This window comes from Haliotis asinina, chromosome 2, assembly GCF_037392515.1.
Source record: "Haliotis asinina isolate JCU_RB_2024 chromosome 2, JCU_Hal_asi_v2, whole genome shotgun sequence".
NCBI classification, from domain to species: Eukaryota; Metazoa; Mollusca; class Gastropoda; order Lepetellida; family Haliotidae; genus Haliotis; species Haliotis asinina.
The window spans coordinates 37715453-37735074 of NC_090281.1; the positions used below are offsets into that span (position 1 = coordinate 37715453).

General features: G+C 39.7%; 2 protein-coding genes across 2 annotated transcripts in view; both read left to right on the forward strand.

The window, feature by feature from the left end:
• LOC137273691 (U3 small nucleolar ribonucleoprotein protein IMP3-like) overlaps nucleotides 1–9116 on the forward strand; it is a 95787-nt gene extending 86671 nt beyond the window's left edge. The window contains exons 3-7 of the mRNA XM_067806490.1: nucleotides 2764–2838; nucleotides 4451–4530; nucleotides 6336–6387; nucleotides 7076–7148; nucleotides 8731–9116. Of these exons, the coding sequence (XP_067662591.1) occupies nucleotides 2764–2838; nucleotides 4451–4530; nucleotides 6336–6387; nucleotides 7076–7148; nucleotides 8731–8757 (307 nt within the window). The 3' untranslated portion in view covers nucleotides 8758–9116. The remainder of the gene's footprint in view (nucleotides 1–2763; nucleotides 2839–4450; nucleotides 4531–6335; nucleotides 6388–7075; nucleotides 7149–8730) is intronic.
• A 3490-nt stretch (nucleotides 9117–12606) lies between these two features.
• On the forward strand, nucleotides 12607–19549 carry LOC137271777 (uncharacterized). The gene is made up of 6 exons (XM_067804178.1): nucleotides 12607–12658; nucleotides 13985–14218; nucleotides 16113–16346; nucleotides 17684–17763; nucleotides 18426–18522; nucleotides 19284–19549. The coding sequence occupies exons 1-6, from the start codon at nucleotides 12607–12609 to the stop codon at nucleotides 19547–19549; spliced, it is 963 nt and encodes a 320-aa protein (XP_067660279.1).
• The last annotated feature ends 73 nt before the right edge of the window (nucleotides 19550–19622 follow it).

The window sequence follows — 19622 nt, forward strand, 5'->3', positions numbered from 1 at the left end:
TTAAGATGGAAATCGACATTTAAAAAGGTATGTTTTGAGGGAAGTATTAAACGGTGTTAGTGACACGCTTAGGTTTTGAGTTCATGCATGAGTGTATTCTACTTCATTACTGCACTGAAAGTGAATGACCTTTTGCCAAAGATGTTTTTGATGTTTTGCTTTGTCACTAGCATTTGGTTTTGTCAGCTCAATGAGCATGAGAACTGATACAGGGGAAGTAACTCTGTGAGGTGGTTAGGGGCCATTCCAGTGAGACACTTGTATGTCATTGCAGTGGTTTGGTAACTAATTCTTGCAATATTTTAAGTAATGTGATTGAAGATTTAAGACTTTATAATGGTTATTGCGGCAGTGTTGTGGAGAGCTTGAAGGTGACGTGACTGATCTTGGTTGTTGTTGAGAAGGCAGTAATCTCCTCACTTGAGATAGGGCCAGTTTTGCAGTTGCACTCATATAATTGCAGAGTTTCATTAAGTTTCAACAGTTTTTTTGATCATGTCTGAATGCCATTGTAGCAATCATAAAGAGAGATCAAAGATGGCAGGGCTTTCATGGTAGGGAATGTAGGATAGACTTGATTGTCATCTGCCTACATCCTTCAACACAGGAAAGGTCAACACCAAGACTGCAGCTTAGGAAATATTTTTATTACACTCAATATTTCTGTAGTAATAGTTGTTGTTCTTCTTCAATGTCTTTTCTCAAATATCGTTATGAGGTATTGGGGACAGTGGGGTAGCCTGGTGGTTAAAGTGTCTGCTTGTCACACAAAGGACCTGGGTTCGATTCCCCTCATGGGTACAGTGGATGAAGCCAATTTCTGGTGTCCCCACTGATATTGCTCAAATGTTGCTAAAAGCTAAAAAACTCACTCACTCACTCAGAGATATTGCTGATGTAAGCGTTTAATGACTCAAAAAGAAAACAGTATGTGACCACATCATGTCAACAATCTAGAAGCAGTCTTGCCCTCATCGACTGTCACCTGACACACTCAGCTGTCATCTCTCCTGATGAAGGTGGCGTGATAACCCAGATCCTGAATGGCTTTGTTTGTTCCAAAACTTGTTGCATCATCCTGTGTCTGCTTCACAAGTCTGAACAGAGGATGGAGAGTGTTGTCAGTGGATGATAAGCTGCAGTGATATAGCGGTCTTGTATATACAATGCTGAACAAGATAAGTTGACACGAGCCTCTGTGATAATCAGCAAACCTGCCAGAGATTGTCATTAGCTGTTGACTGTGACACTCTGTTTCTGGTTGGGCTTCATGATGATGGTGCAAAACATCTGTTACTGATACTTGATGAATATTGTCCTCATTCAAGGACACTGTACATGGCAAGTACACACTGCTTGTTGTAAGAATCAACATATTACTATGATCTAATAAGTAAAAAAATATCTTGATTTTTTTATTTTCAATGGGAGGTAGGGTAACCAAGTGGTAAAAGCATTAGCTTGTCACAATGGAGACCAGAGTTTGATTCCCCACATGGATACAATGCATAAAACCCATTTCTGGTCTCCATGTTGTGAGACATTATGGCAATCTATCAACCATACATTTTCCTTCAGTCCAGTCTTCTCCACAGTTCTATGCCCTGAATGTAGAAAGTTCAGTTCTAAAACTCCCACGTCTCACTGGACTTCTCCTTTTCAAAATAAATGTATCAGACATATATTTTTAGACACTAAACGTTAGTCATCATGCCATACAAGCCCAATGGATATATCACAGATATTTCAAAATATAAGAAGCAAGAGTGTACAAAATGTTTTGCAATCACTGTAATGAAGAATACAAGATTACATGATAGTTGTGTGGCTGACAGTATCAGTATTCGCTTTACTGGCTAATAAACTTGTATTTCTGAATGAAGTGTTCCAATTAGAGGTAGCAATATCATCTGTGAATCCCACTCATACAGAGATGTTATCTCTCCCTGTGAGGTGACTTAGAATTAGGAGTTACGAGCAAGTTCTCTGTAGACTCACATCCAGTCTCTGAAATGATCATATTTTACAGAATTACAGTTTCAAACCTATGATCATGAAATAAAATGAAAAAGAAGCCAGAGACTTAATTCATTTTCTGAAACTTTGGTAATCAAGACTGGTCATGTGATTTGTCTAGACTTGCGTGGGCTCTCTTAGATCCATTTGTTTCAGGGTCTGTATGACAAGCTATATCCTGAACTGATTATCTAAATAGTGATCACTCACAGTGCTCACTTAATTTCACATTTGGTTTTTAGTAGGTTTAGAAAGTGATCAATAGTCCAAGAGTTGTTCACAGATATATACAGACATGTGAGTCACAGATATATATTACTTGATTCCAGATTTCAGAGCAAAGGTACGAGATTTAAATCACAGGTATATAATTTAATTACAGGTAAACAGCAATCACACACTTTACACTATTTTTGGATGTGCCACAGTTCAGTGGACTAGCATACTGGTTTAAGGTTATATTCATCACGAAGAAGATCCGATTCTCCAAATGAGTTCAGTGTTTAAAGTCCATATTGCTGGAATATTCCTAAGGGCGGTTTAAAACCAGACTCACTCACTCACTCATGAGGACTAGACTAAGGTAGACTCTGTCTTTTACACCACTCATTGCTGGTCATAAGAATAAGAAATACTGGCTCATAACACCATTATCTTTAATTGCAGTTTACCTGTAAGTTGATGTCTTCATCAAAATGACTTTCCTGCTAGTGTTGGAAATAAGTTAAAACAATTGTTTTGTTACAGACACAGCATGGGATTGATACCAACAAAAGGCAGTTTGCAACTTGTATCGAAGGTGACTGCATCAGCATTTTGTAGGTGAGAAAATATTGTGTGATTGCGTCTGAGACTTCTATTACCACAAGCCATCCTGCCAGATGAGTCTGTAACACCATGACGTAACTTAGATACTGTTCAAAGTGAAGTTAAAGACAACTCACTCCGTCACAGTGTGTACTGATTAGAATTAGCCTTGAAGGTGAGGGTATGGTCCAGGGGAGATAACTCATGCAGTGCTGCACCTTTGTAAAACTTTTTGACTGTTCTAAAGATACCAAAGGATGGGGTGATCCTATGCTGCTGATGATTACACTTTCACACAGACTTGAGATTGTTTTGTGGGATGTGGCCTTTGTCTTAAGTCTGCTGTTTATGTTTTCAAAGCTCAGACAAATCAACTATTTCTGGAAAAATATTTAGGTCATAATTTTATGTTCATTGTGACTGCAACTAGGTAGAGTAGGTTCCCACAGTGTCTTGCATATTTAAGAGTTGCAATATTTCCTTGACACACTGAATACTAGGTTGTTGTATCTTTTAGAATTTATTGCTTACAACCACTAAAGAAACAAAATCCATGTGATACATAGGTTTATGTTGATTTAAGAAATACAGTTTGTTCTACCACCATGAATAGTGTAATAAAGCATGCTCTTGCCCTGAACTATTATAGTTACAGCACGAGGACGCTTGAATATTTTTTTTTACTATTCATGGTGGTAGAACGAACTGTACTTCTTTTCTAAGATGTCGTATTTAATAATTTCTAATCCTAATATCCATTTAAGAATCCTCGCCCAGGGCTAACTGACGTGCTGTTCTTTTGATGTGTCAGCCCCCTGCGTTAAGACAAACGTTACTAGAAAACAGTTTGGTGACGGTTTATGTTCGGGTTAAATATCTTCTTTAGATCATTAGAATTACATCTGTGATTCTCTTAAACCATACAAGGCAATATGACCGTCTCATTTCTACTACCAACGAAAGTTTAGATCAGTACATTCAGCTGAAGCTGACTAGTCATGCGACATTCCACGATTGCATTGTTGGAATGTAAACATTGCAAACATTACCATGTCTCTGTAAAACTATCTCGAACTATGACACATTTTATCCTACGGAAAACATAAACGTAATGTTTCCACCAGTGATGTTAGCTGAGTGATATTATGGGATGCGAGGAAGCAGTTTACTGTGGGAGGCTGTACGAGGTGATGGCAACTGACATCCATTGTGACGTTGGTTACACTGTGACATAGTGCAAAAAAGTTCGATTATGAGCGGGCAGACTGGGATGGCGCAGTGACGTCAACACATTGTGACGTAAAGCAAAAAGTGCACATTATCATCTGATAAAGTATTGTTGGCGCCTTTGATCTTTCATCGAAGCAGCTTAGAGTAATAGATAAGGAATGACTGTTGTTTCATATGGTGACATTAAGAGCAAAGAATGTGTACAAGCCCAAGTAGTGAAAACACAGTGCAGTGAACCCCATGACATGTTTGACTTTAGTACATGTCAGCAGTGCCCAAATTTGTTTTGATAAGCAGAGGTGCTATATTCCATCCTTGCAGTTGCATGTCTGGGACACCTTTTCATTGATGTTTGATACATATAAAGATTTGTTCTAACTGTTCTACTTTGTTGTAGGAGACGACTTCCGATTGTGATGGTGAGAAGTCACATGGCAGAGAATCTGCGTGCAGCGACAACTTTCATTGAACAAGGACGTATCCTTCTGCCACACTCACAGTCTGGGAAGCCATTTTGTTTGGTTTTAAGGCTGGAATATCTCCACTTCCTAAATGATCCACTGTAGTATGTGCATTCGTGTATGACAGATGTCATGTCCGTTCCTGACATTTTGTTTTTGTTTCGAGGATGGAATCCACAGTATTATGTACACATTCTAGTATGATAAATGTAACACATCCTGTCAGTACTTGTTCAGATTCCTTATTTATCTCTTCACTTGTTTAACTCATGGCATTGTATTTAACAAACTTTCCTCTGAAAGACTCTTTGTCAGATTTATGAGGTTAAATGTGAATGTCATGACCAATTGACTAGGGTCATTGTTGAGCTTCAGCAGGTCACTACAACCCTTCTCATAAAAAGTAACTGGCTGGAAGCTTTATCCCCAGGCAGGGTACCAACAGCTACCTTATTTGAATATCTGTGGGTCATGACAGAGATTAACTTCTAGTCTCTCAAAAGAACCTATTTTACATGGTTCCTAAATTTTTATGCCACTGCCATAATATGAAGGGGTTACCCTCTGTGCCTTTCCGTATGCCACAAAAAAATGGTCTGTGGGGTTCAGTGAACTTGTACATGGGCTTTTTTTGGACTTGAATGGTGTGCTTCTCATATTTTGCTTTTGCATTTTATTGCTTTTTTGTAAGATTAGAAACTTTTGAACTATGGTACATTTTGCTGAATTTTCTATGTTGATGGTGTAATAGGAGACAAAGATGGGGTATACGTTATCCACTTTTCCTCAAAAACTACTTTATCAAACTCATTTAGGTGACACATGTGCTTTACAGGGACTCTAAAGTTGTTCATCTCATCTTGTATTTTATTTGTCCAATTTTAATGCCATTTGAACTTGTTTTGAATTTTGTTGAATTTTTCTCTGAATAGTGTTTAGGGAATGAAGTCTATCCACTTCTCCACAAAAATTGCTCAAAAGAAGTGATTGAGCTTCTATGTGTGTTTCATTAGGACTCTAAAGGTGGGCATCTCACACCTTGTTCATCTGTCTTGTCACTTCTACAGATGTTTGAACGTAGTTGAATTTGGTTCTATTTATCCTGTTTGTCCCATACAACAGGGGTGTACTTTATCCACTTCTTCGAAAAAAACACCACACAAAACTCATTTAGCTTACTTATGGCTTTTATAGAGACTCAAAAGATGTGTATATCATATTTGTTTTTGTATTTTATAGTTTTTTGTATGTTTAGAGACATTTGAACTTAGATAAATTTGTGGAATTTCTTTCTGATGATAGTGAAATGTTTGATTAATTCTATCAACTTCTCCACAAAAACTGCTCAACAGAATTGATTAAGCTTGTTCATGTATTTCATTGGAAAGGTGTGCATCTCACTGTTGCATAGATGTATGTTGACTTGTTTGGTAGAAATTAATCACCAGAGCCCACTCAGTGTAGGGATTGCTTCCTACATGAACGGGACATCTGTGTGCCTAGACACAATTTTGTCTTGTTTTTATAAAATATGATATAGAGGAGCCCAAAGACTCTTAATTATGTTATGTTATATTGTGTGAGTTGTGTCTTATTATATACCACCAGTCTCTCCTTGAAACTGTAGAAATCTGGATGTGCCACATTTTCAACACTTGCATGTGCTGTATCAGGTATATTTATTTCAGTTTCTATATGACGGGCAAGTGATGACATGACTGGGTATCTAACCACCAACCTTGTGCCCTATATGCAGCAGCTGCTGAGAACAGGAATAAAGAGAGTATAGCATTGAACTGTTTGTTCCTTAACACAATTCAGACATTCGTGTGGGACCAGAAGTGGTCAGTGATCCGGCCTTCCTTGTCACAAGGTGGGTGCATTGGTATCATGGCCATGATAAATTAATCATTTCAATTTACTTCCTGACCACTACTACTGAGTCTACTACATTAAAAAAAGAAGATTACTGAGTATGTTTCATACATGATGAAATATACCACATACATTGTCCTGTCATGCTGCACACTAATACTAGTGACCCACTGTCGAAGAAAATAAAAAACTGTGTGAAAACTGCCCCAGAACAGTATGTCAAATGTTTTTTGATGATAATCTAATGATTAATTTATTTTCGGGTGTTGTTCCTAATGCTATAAATGCATTATGGGTAAGACCACTGATGAGCATGTTGTCCAGCTCATCTGTCAATAAAACATAGAGGTCTTGAGTATCAATTCTACAACACTTTGCGAACTTAAAACAGCTGAAGAAGAAAGACTAAGCATCTGACGAGAATTTGATGACATTATTCAACCCCTGCTTAGTTTCACCCAGATGCTCCAGGATCCAGTGATTGTTGGTATAGAAATTTGAGTTGACTAAAGTTGCTCTGTATATAGCATAATACTCATCATCAGGATGGTAGCTTTCATGAACGTGGTGTGTCTGGACCTGGGAGTGTGGTAGATATTGATGGATCATCCTGCCTCTTCCACTACATTAAGTGGCATGCTGTTATGTGATGTAAACACTGTGACACTGTGACATTGCTATTGCAGGAACATGGAGGATTTCATCACATGGACAGATACCTCAGCCATCAGGAAACATGTCCTTGACTACAATGATATTGTGAGTGAACTACACAGCTAAACCTGATTTGAGTTAGAATATTAGTCTTTAGCAACCCCTGTAAAACAGGACTGATGAATTTGAGTAGTCATACTCAGTAGTCAGTATCTCATTTGTATAGATTTAATTTCACCATAGAGCGGGGATATTGCTGACTTCAGCATTAAACAAAAGCCGACACCAACCACCCCCAACCCCTACCCAAATAGAAAGATATGTGGATAAAAATAAAATAAAATAATAATAATGATAATGATGAATAACAAAAATGATGCTTTCAAACTTCTCTGGATTAGGCCAATATACAGCCTAAGACGAATTACTGCCAATAAACCTGATCTTGTCCTTTTTGATAAAACCAATGAAATTATTTATATCATAGAATTTTCTGTCCCTTTTGACAGCAATGTGATTGGCAAGATTCAGGAAAAGCATGATAAATATGTGGACCTTGCCTTTGAAATGTCTCGCTTGCATCCCAAGTACACTGTCGTCAGACTCCACATTGTTCTCGATGCCCTTGGTTTGGTACCTCCTGATCTCTTGGCGCAGGTCAAGAGAGTGCCCAGGTTCTCCACCGGGAACACAGCCATTATGACAATGTGGGAAATGCAGAAGGCTGCAGTGTTGGGGAGCCTTCATATTCTCCGGAAAGTTCTTGTTGGGTTCGACTAGGCAGTGTTTCCTGGGAGAAGTCCCATTCTCTGTCTGGGCTGCGTGTAGAGGGGGCGAGGGCCCTGAGCTAATGATGAGCCTTACTGGCCTGACTGTGTCAGGATCTGAAGGTTCCGCGGTAGAATAGGCCTTCAGCAACCCATGCTTGCTATTAAAGGCGACTCAGCTTGTTGTAAGAGGCGACTAACGGGATCGGGTGGTCAGGCTAGCTGACTTGGTTGACACATGTCATCGGTTCCCAAGTACGCAGATCGATGCTCATGTTGTTGATCATTGGATTGTCTGGTCCAGACTCGATTATTTACAGACCGCCGCCATATAGCTGGAATATTGCTGAGTGCGGCGTAGAAAACTAAAACTCACTCACTCACTCACTGTGTCAGGATCACCCGAACCCTCTCTGCTGCATATCAATCTTAATCTGTAAAACATAATAATAATAATGAAAGGAGCGGATACACACATAGCAATTTGCAATAATCTTTAGAGGCGGGTGGGGGAAGTCCACTTGTCATGTGAAGACACAGGATTATTCCCTCAAGGGTACAATATATGAAGCTCATTTCAGGTGTCCTTGATATTGTTGTTCAAAGAGGTATCAAACCATCCTCTCACTCACTTAATAAACTTGGATCTACATAAAACCCAATTTCATTCTACAAGTCTGCTGTGGTTGCCAGAAAGTTTTATGTATACACTAACAAAAATAAATCATCTTCATTTAGAAGCCTCTATTGTAGTCTGAAAGTTATGGAACAGAAAAAATATTAAATCTGAATTTATGAAAATGGACTAGAATTATCATGAAGAAGAGCCTTTGCTATAACTCCAGGAAATAATATATCTGTTACATTTTATGATAAATTTTAGAAAATGTTTGAAATGATGATTTCATTTTGTTTTACAGAGAGATGACTTTGACATTATGGGCTGATTACAGAAGGTACTTTTCAACTGGAGAGTGTTTAGTTCTGCCTGTCTCAGTGTTTGGGTATTGAAGTCAACACGATCTGCTGTGCTGTTCTGTACTCAAGTTGGGGCAGAATCCCTTGATGCTGAGTTCTAATTCCACATTTGCCATAAATTAATATGTATCTTGGTTTATTGATACAATACCCCATCTTGTGGGCCACAACTCAGAGGTAATCTCATGGAACTGCCTTAGTTTGTCACATCAAGCTGACATGTCAAGATGTTGCATGGTACTGTTTGATGTGCAGTGCTAAACATAACAGTCTCACTCATGTTTGAATGTATAAATGGATGATTGTGGAAATAAATGATCATGACGAATCCAGTAGTTTGTGGTCATGTAAGCTGTATAGCATGCTGTGTTTCCCAATGTCAAAGTCCTCAGTTTTACAAAGTTGTCTCTCTTTGTGCAATGTTAGGATTATCCTCATTGGCTTCTCTGCAGAAAACCAGCTTATGGTAGCAGGAGAATTGTGACAACAAAGATCTTCATTACGTGCTCCAACATTGCCTTGTGACTGATCTATGATTCAAAGCATGTTGAATAATAGTAAGCATACTCATAATACCAACACCAACACCAACAACAGCAACAACAGTAATCCATTCGAACAGTGTTTTTCTGTGTTCAATGTGCAGAGAATTATTACCCTGGTCAACTTTTCAGTGTCCACAGTTTTCAGTCTCGTCACCCAGGGGTATACACCAAACCAAGCTGTGTGAGAGATACTAGAAGGCTGACATTACCATCTCATACACTGCTGTGTGAAAAGTGTTTTAATCACAATGATGACACGATGCCCTACAGGCTCTTTTAATTCCAAAACGTTGCAGGTTTGCAATTTACCCTCTTGAACACATTTAGTACTTCACTTGCGTATTGCTTGCTCAGATCAAACAACAAAGAGAAGTACTGTTGAACTCATTTAAGTCTTCCCTAGATGTTGGAATGAATGAATAAGTTTTGTTCCCAGCTGTTGGGATCTATGAGACCTGGACAGGAGTGAAAGAAAAGGTGTTGCAAACATTGCAATACTGCTCCTGTGTATATGTCGCAGGTTCGAGTCTTGTCCGAAACAAATCTGATGAGACGGAGTTGTCTTAAAAAGCTGTTTATTGTCTGTAACTGTAATTATAACAACATTATTAAATGTTGATATCTGTCTGTATGCCGTCGTCTGAGGCTGACAGATGACAATAAGAAGTGAATTCAAATTGTGCTAACGTCACAGGCAAAAGCTCGTGAATTACCTGGGCGTCAGATACAGGTAGCACGTACAACTCCTTATTATTTGATTGTTGAGAGGCAGTCACAGAACTGACGAAAGAAGAAATAAGAAATACGGGTGTCGGCGACATATAATTCGCGCACTCACTGTGACAGCCCACAATCAGCATTTACAAATCGGTGTACAACACCATCAGCAACACATGCACTATCCACATCTACTTCAAATGAGTAGAGCGGCTTAGTGGTTAAAGAGTTCGCTCCTCACATGCAAGGTTCGATTGCCCAATGTGTGAAGCCCACTTCTGGGGTTGCTGATATTGCTACAACCGAGATGAAACTATACTGAGTCACTCAGAATTAGTACAGTAATAACACCATGTCTGGAGCCTGGAATCCGTACACAGTCACGCACCCATTTGTTGTAGTTGTAGTACGTAACAACTTCCAGTTATCCGAGGTTCAAGGACAAAAATCGGAACTGACCACTAGTGAAGGAATGCACAATGACGCAGCGTTTACTTCCAGACACTCGTAAATTTGATAGATCCTGGTGTGTAGTTTTTGTGGCAGCTGGTTGGATGGGGAGATGGAGCAGACGAGATCAAGCTCTAAAGTTGAATGTCAATCATTGGATTATCCGCTGAAGACTCCATGATGTACTGTCTGCCGTCATGCAGCTTGAAAAATAACAAAAACACACAAAACAAACAAACAAACGCTGTAGAAAAAAGGACATAATGATGTGCGTCTACTGTCGACAGTCTTATCGGGAGCACCCGTGAATATAAGGGTTAGAATCGGCTTTCATTAACCCCCTACATGATGGGCGGATCCAGGAATTTGAAGAAGAGGGTTGCACATATGTTATGAAGTCTCTCCTGTCTCTGTCTCTCTTGTCTCTGTCTCTCTTCCCTTTCTCTTAAACAAACATAACAATAAAAACATACTTTCTGAAGTCCTATGAATATCGTTTAGTCTCTCCAGCTCATTGATATCGTTCACGTCATTCCATAAGTCGCTCCAGCACTAATTAGTAAACAATTGCTACTCCGTGAACAAACAAATGTTTCATCTGAAGATGAATACAGAATTATAGTTTGAAAAGACAAACCACTTCTTTTCCTCTACTTAGGTTCTCAATCAAGACAAGCAGATTTTCACCTATCGTAAAACCGAAAGTAAAATCCTATTCATGATTGAAACATGTTTTGCATGACCTGTGTAAAACGGCAGTAAAATATCCCAAACCGGCGTAAGTGAATGTGAACGGAAACAATATTATTATGGAAGCATCGCGGTTTGTTAGCGATTAATCCTTTTTGCAAGGCATGCATCCAACCAACAGAGACATCCCAGGGATACCCCAAAGAGGGCAGTTAGCTAACTGTGTGTACTGTGTGCTTTTGGGGGTTTTAAAACTTGTTTCCTCATTACGGACGCTAAAGTACGAGTTACCTAGATTTATTCTCTCTAGTATGCATGAAAGGTACGTTCGGCCTATTTTAGAATATGCAGCTGAAGTCTGGGATAATTGTCCTAGCTTTATTTGTGATAATCTTGAAATGGTTCAACTTGAAGCAGCAAGAATTATAACCGGATTGCCTAAATTCGCTTCAAGCTATAGGTTATACAATGAAACTGACTAGTTACCATTGAAAATTAGACGAACACAAAGAAAACTGTGTACATTCTTAAACATTATTAATATGCAAGCTCCTGATTACCTGATAGATTTACGTCCACCTTTTACGGGAATCATTTCCGGACACAGCTTGCGTAACAAATGAGATTTGGCTCCAGTGGAAGATGCAAACCATTTCTTTTTCAAATGTTCAAAAATTGTCAGATGCCGTTTTGATCTGAAGCAAGATTTTGTACTATCAAATGTTCACTTAGACATTGATACAATTCTCTACGGCAACCCTGCTCTGCCAAATAATATTAATGAAATCTTTAGACATGTGCATAAATACATTGTACGAAGTAAACGCTTCGATTAATGAATAATGTGTCTTGATGTATTTATGTCCACTCATTACGTACATTCATTATTGTTCGTGTTTCAGACACATCACAAGTAAGCTATGTAACTAACACATCTGTACCATGACGATGTTCAACATGTCCTCACACTATGAAATCCACGTCAACAAGAGTTCAAATATGCGGTACTAAACGCGAGAAAAACATTCACTGGAATAACTTTTCTTTTAATTGCCATGTATACAGACAGTTTACGGCCATTGTGATCAATATCAACGATTAGTTTCCGAACAAACAGAGAAGATTTGCTCGTCGAAAGGGTATGCATGTATAAACAATTTGTATCTAAGCCGTCATAGAAATTGACCTTAAAATATAATCCGTCACATCCCTAGAGCGAAGTAGACAGGGATAATCCATAATAGCTTAATTTCACTCGACTATCAAACGAATCAGCCGGGTAAACGGAGGTTACATCCGTTCAAGCTTGAGTAATCTGTTCCGTGGAGATTCTGGGTAAGATTAGACATCACAATATATATAGATTCACCAGTGGTTACGCTAACTAACAGAAGTGCTTTCTTTCGTCCTTCCACAATGTTGCCGTTTGCTCTGTTCGGGGTTTTATTTGTTATTGCCGAGACTCAAGGTATGTATATCAAACGAATTTCCATTAGATTAGGATACAGCTCTAAAAGTATCGTCTATATTACATTGATGTTGTAGATTATTTATCAAAGTCTAATTCATGTGTGATAATGAGGACTGTGAGTTGGCCTTGTGGTTGAAGCGTTCGCTTGTCACACCGCAGATCAGGGTAACATTTTTCAAATGGGTTCTCATTTCGGGGGTCCATCGCCGTGATAATATTGAAATATTGCAAAAAGAGACGTAACATCATACTCACACACTAAGTCAATCGGGGAATAGAATCGTTATGGTGAGTTACAGTAGTTGGCCATAAGTGAGTCGTCATTAAGGAAATATCCATAGACTTACATGCTAACTAAATGTTACAAGAATAATTTTCATAAACTGAGAAGAAGTCAGTTTATTTTGATATTTTGCAAACATCTTGGAAATCATCCTTAGCTACGTGTACATAATTTTCTTTCATCTTCCCTTGGATTAGTTATGGAATGGCACGTCACTAAGCACCATGTATCTATCCCACTGACAGCCACACTAATCCTGATTGGTATGCCTAATGCAGGTTGTTTATCTAAGTATTGGAAGCAATTCGACCGGAACTAAATGAATGAAAATTCTTGCAAGAGTAAATCAACATGTAAGTCTCTGGTAATTTCACTAATGATTACTCACTTGTGGCCTAATACTGTAGCTATGAGTTTCAAGGATGCGGTGGTCACACCGACAGAAAGCTCCCCACCTCACTTACACACGACAGAACGATGTCTGCGTTTCTGATTTACATGTATTTTACATTATGAAGTGTAATTTTGATACTTTTTTGCATAAACATATTGTTATTTAAATAAGAGCTGGCTCGGTTAAATATGTTACGGTCGCGCCTGTTACCTGAAACAAACATCTCAGGTGCGTCGAAAGAAATCGAAAGCACCTCACCTGTGTAAAGTGATGGCGATCCCAAGTTACAATTAACACTTTCAACATCTTCTTTCCAATTTCAAGGCTTTGATTACATGTTGAAACTTCGAATTCGTATGATCTTAGACAGTGTGTCAATACAGACATTGCTCGCAATTCCGACCCGACTTTAAATACGGTGGCCATTTTGAAAGTTCTACACCGAATGTTATGTGGTTCAGGGGCTGTGAATTAAATTGAAAACTATCCCTTCTAACTCGAAATATGAAAAACTCGTAACATCTAGACTTGCTTCACTTCTGGAAATAGGTCTTGCAGTGCAGAAGAGGTTGGATGGAAAGGAAAATAATGTGGTTCAGCAGTTGGGAGACAGATTAGTAATTTACCTCTAATTATTTGTCCCCAGGCGTGGTGATCCCCATCCTCCCGTCACAGGTATCTTCTTCCTCGGCCTTCACCTTCGGCTCCGTAACGTACGGTCCAGAGTTTGCCGTAGATGGCGGATTTGGCACCGACTTCGTCGCTGACAACACTACGTTCGCAACTGCTGTGGGTGATAGAATGCCCTACATGGACATCGACCTGGGCAGCAACACCCGCCTCAACTCTATCACCATGACCAACAGAGCGGACTGCTGTTGTAAGTAGAATGGGTAGGGGTTGGAACGTTACTGTAGTTAAAACCGACTATTCAGTTAAAGTGGGAGGATAGCATATAGCGATGAGCATTTAGCTTTATGCTAACAAAAATCAAAATGCAAATGTGAGTCTCGAGATGTAATTCTTTCCGAACTGTGACACCTTTGACTGTGTGTAAGTGTGTATTGACATGTTTATGTTGGTCAATAGAAGGAATATTTCATGGGAATCGGGTACTAAATCAAACAAACCTCGTGGAACGCTCCTTTTGCGTGTCAACCTCGAGCTAGTATTTAATAACGAGCTGGGATTATGAACATTCGAAACCTGCAGAAAAATCGGTGACAGCAACACACCGAAGTCGGAGTGAGGATCATCAGTTATATACTCTGTGTGTTGTGTGTTGTACCATTGCATTTCAAACTGTACACAAATTTTGAATAACTTGTTTTACGCAATGGTTTGCAAACATAGTGCCTCAGAAAAAAACCCCCAAACTACCATTAGTTATCAGCCCGTGAATATGCAGGTTTGAATTGCTTTTCAGCAACCCGTGCTTGTCGTGAGAGGCGACCAACAGGATTGACTTGGTTTACACATATCATCGCATCTCATTTGTGTAGATCAGTGCTCATGACGTCAATCACTGAATAGTCCCGAACAGACTCATTTATATACAGACAGACAGGTGGAATACTGCTGGGTAAAGCTTTAGATAGAAAGCCCAACCCATACAAAACAGCTATTGGCAGCGATGCATAGCAATCTACTAAAGCGCTCGTAAAATGTATTCACCTTTCCCGACTTTGTCACATCGTTCGCTAACCCTTTAAGTAGTGAGTGCGTGGGTGAGTATAGTTTTCCGCCGCTTCTAGCAATATTCCAGCAATATAAAAGCAGAAGTCACTAGATATTGGCTTCACCCATTGTATCCATGTGGGGAATAGAACCTGGGTCTTCGGCGTGACGAGCGACCGCTTTAACCACTAGACTGCTCCAGTGTCCCCTTTTCAAAAAGACTAAAGTTACTTGTCCTTACTTACAGGGGAATGGTTAGGGAGGAAGATGAATTTTAGTGTCAGTCCTTGAATGGTTATATATACTCTAAGGTATGGATTCGTGTTGAATGACGTACGCGCAGTTACAGACAAGAAAATGAGAAGGGAGTGTCCTTTGGTCCGACTTTCTCAGAGTTATCGACTGGTTTCCTTTCATTCTTGAACAAACCGTTGATGTCAACACCGTCCTACCGTTGCTTCATGCCTGCCAACAGTGGCGCAATATGAGTCACTCAATGCATGTTTATGTCACTGTGTAGGTTGAACATCAGTAATTTTTTAAACTTGTCAGATATTACCTTCTTTAATAGGAGAATCTGTCAGACGTAGCGTTCAACATTCTTTGTCTATGCCACGGTCGTCTGCTAAAACCAAGGGAGACTACTCCAAGTACAGGATCCATAGATCGGTTCCGTGGTTGGTACACGCAGTTACCGGTGCGTTCACATGTTGAACAGACTTTCTCCTAGTCACTGGAATCGGAACTGCAGAACAGTAGATATGATTCCGATTAGAAACGTTTGTATAGTATTTGGATCGTCCATGGCGTATGGCCATCGTTTGATTATTGTTTTACATTTACTTTCTGCTTGGCAGGAGGTCACGTGATTCACAGCACAGTATATGTTACATGTTCATCACCATGTGTTTGCTAGGTAACTGATCCCACAGTCAATATATAACAGATACAACACATAGTTTGACTCAGTAATACTACAAAACCCGGTTTCTGTCTTCACCGCTCTACTTCTCAAGCATCTAACCACTGGTTTTCCTACCCAGAATATTTAAGTCTGCATCAATATTGCCGAATACGACATCACCTACTGTTTTCAGCCGAGCGTCTTCGCAACATCATCATCGAGGTGTACGAAAACAACCCAACTCTCGGAGGGACCCCTCAGATTTGCGCCACGGTTGGAAGCACCCCTCCCGCCGCCGGCTCCAACACCACCTTCTGCTGCGCCGGCACACCTATCGGAAGGTACATACGTCTGAACAAGTTCACCACCGTCGACGACAACGACGTCCTTCAACTGGTTGAGTTGGTGGTAGACGGCTCCTCTGTACGTACGTATATATGTAACTGCCTATCAGTTTACGTGTACTTAAACCTCATCGTCGTTGTTTCACCCACAGAGCGGCAAGGCAAGTACACGGTACTCGGGTAAGTGAATCCGGGTCGGGTCAAGCTGTAATCGAGTCCTATAGAGTGCCCATAAAGTGAGAGAACTCTGTAATAAGAGCAGATAACAACCTTTCTTTTCTTTTCTTCATTATTGTCCGTTGTTTTATTAACGGCTGTAATTTATCTGCGCATGAGCAGTGAGTAGTCAAGTTATAGTTATGTTTTTACAAGGAACGTATAAGGCAATGGTGTTACTCTCTATATTCGTTAAACAGACGTAAATTAATTAAATAGCCTCACTTCAGTTTCACTGTCCTATTGTCATTTTCTCAAGTGTTCCTTGATTATCACTGTCAACTCGTGATAGAATATTCAGGATGTTGACTGAAGCTCTTTATTCCTTTCATTTTCGGTACGCGATTCCGATTCGAGTAAGTAAATACTGGTACTCGATTCCATGTTTTCCTACCCGTTCCAACCCGAATGATCACCAGTGAGACTGCTGAACTTGCTTCTCACATTTTGTATGATAGGAATAACGTGTCACGCTGCGGCTCACCCCCTGGACTGAAGAACCTTGACAATGAGTGTAACTGTGAACACGAACAACTGGTTATTCCCACGTTTTTAGTTTGTGATGCAAACCCATTATTCAATCAGTTAACGACTAGATAACCGTTTCAAGGGGGAAACAAATCTTTCAGATTTACTGCTTAATAACGTAAATCCCTTGCAAATGCACAGTCCACAAAGTCAAGCACGCATTTGTATGATTATTTTCGTATCCAAAGCCATATGAAGTTTATGAAAATAGTATCACATAATAGTTTTGGGTGTCTACATAATGCTTGCACTGAATCAGTGTCATGCTTTCCTAACCAGATATCAGTGAAGAATGTATAATTTGTTCTCGTCATTATATCGCAAATGCAGGGTTCATTAACAACCCACACACATTTGACACAATGACGATATATAAATCTGGGTTTATAGAAGTCAGTTTCTTTATTGTGAATAACGCGAATAGGAGCGACTATTTGCTCCTTCTTCAGGTGAATAGGAGGCAGTATCAAATGGGGTATATATACATACAAGAGGCACTGCAAAGAAAACGTGTTTAACATCGTTAATGAATGAAAATATAATACAAGCACGAGGCCAGTAATGCACTAAATGCCTTTCAAAAGTTTGCCGACCCACATATTTTCCCGTTGAAACACGACAACACGATGACGCTAGTAAACTCAGAACTAAACCCAACTCACTCACTCTTCCACAGAATGTCCCTGCAATCACTTCCAGCTGGGGGACAATTGCTTCTACTTCTCCGGATTCCAAACGACATATGCCCAAGCCAAGGTAAACAACACCCACGTCTTCCGATTGAAACTATGTTGTATTTATTCCAGAATGTCTTATTGAATTAACATTTTTTTGTTTAATCTAGAATGTACATACTTTAACAGAACGTTACAATTACACAAATACAATGTATGTCGGCTACTGTAGCATACACTGATGTGGGTTAGGGTTGACCTGGGGACTTTTGTGGCCCAGTAGGTAAGGGTTCGGCATTCAAACATATAGTTGCGTCCCATGGCCGGGCCTCTATCAAATGGTTATGAGACAGTTCTCAAATTCTGAACCTTATTTGTGGATTTAACAAAATATGTAAATAGCTTTAACCTTCAACTGTAATGACTTTCTTCTGATGAGCCAAACCAAACTGGCTCACTCACTCGGCGGCTTTAAATACCATTCAGGCGCTAACCCTCGGTATGTTCAGTTTTCCGCGAGGGGCGGTCGTGTAACCTAGAGGTGAAAACGTTCGCTCGCCACGCCAAAGACGCCGGTTCGATTCTCCACATGGATACAATGTGTGAAACCTAATTTCTGATGTCCCCCGCCGTACTGTTGCTCAATTATTGTCATACGCAGCATAAAACCATACTCATTCAGACAGTTTCCCGCTATGTTTTTCTTAAAGTCTAAAAGACTACTGACGCATGTCCTTGTTGCAGGAATACTGTAACATAATGGGGAGTGACCTTGCCATGATCAGAACACAAGCCCAGAGCGACTTTGTCAACATGGTTCTGACTTCCAACGCCAAAAAAGGTAAATCACAATTAGCTTATAATGTTTGGTCGTTCTGCCTCACGGTTATCTGATCAACCAGTGTCTCCACTTGGATAAAGTCTAGCAGTAGTGTTACATGCCACTGAGTCACTATTTCATTCTGGAAATCATTTTGTCCAGAGAATCACCACCATGTGGCAGTTTCTGACAAAGGATTTTAGGAAATTCATCACTCTGTTTTTCATGATATATATTAAGTATGAAAAAATTAAGAAAACTATTTTTAGCTCAGAATGATGAAACTTAAATACTTTTGGCTGTTACGTTCTCTTGTTTATTGGTTTGTAGTACTGAAAGTATGCATTCAAGGAATGAATGAATGAATGAATATTGCTTTACGCCGCAAATAGCGTTTTTTTAAAACTTATCATGACCCAGATTCACAATAGATATTAATGCTATAAATTAGTTGGTTACAATAAGCTGAATTGTGTCTTCAAGTATCATGACACATAGTTCAACACATAATCGTAACCATCAATTTGCAAAGTTAACAAATAGCTCAAATCTTTTTCATTATCAATGAAAAAGGCTGGGATTAGCTGTCAGTTGCGTTTAGTAAGCTGAAACTGAATCAGAGCATGTGCTGTTGTTCGATTACTAGGTTCCTCCACATCGTGATCGACTGCTCGTAACATCAGTCTAGCTGTATATAGTTATCTAGTTGTATGATGTAATATGTATACAAAAATTATTCAGAAATAATAACATGTATTTACTGCATATTTCGTGTCCTTTAGGTCAAGAGTACTGGATTGGTGTTACCAATCTTCTTGACCGTGTCCAGTGGCGATATCTGGTAGGTGACGTCGTTCCCCTTAATGGTTTCACCGCCCCCCTCGTAAATGGCACAGGCACCTGCAGCAGCATGCCCGTCATGACCCACCCCGAAAACTGCGCCGCCCTCAGCCAGAACGACGCCGGCCAGTGGGAGTGGGAGGATGAACAGTGTAACAGCGAGGAGTACTTCCTCTGTTTGGGGATCCTGGCCCCACCTACAGCCTAACCTCTTCACAGATATCCCCTTGGTGTCACTGTTTTACCGTTATCGTTTGTAAGGTATCTGTGTCCAGATCCAC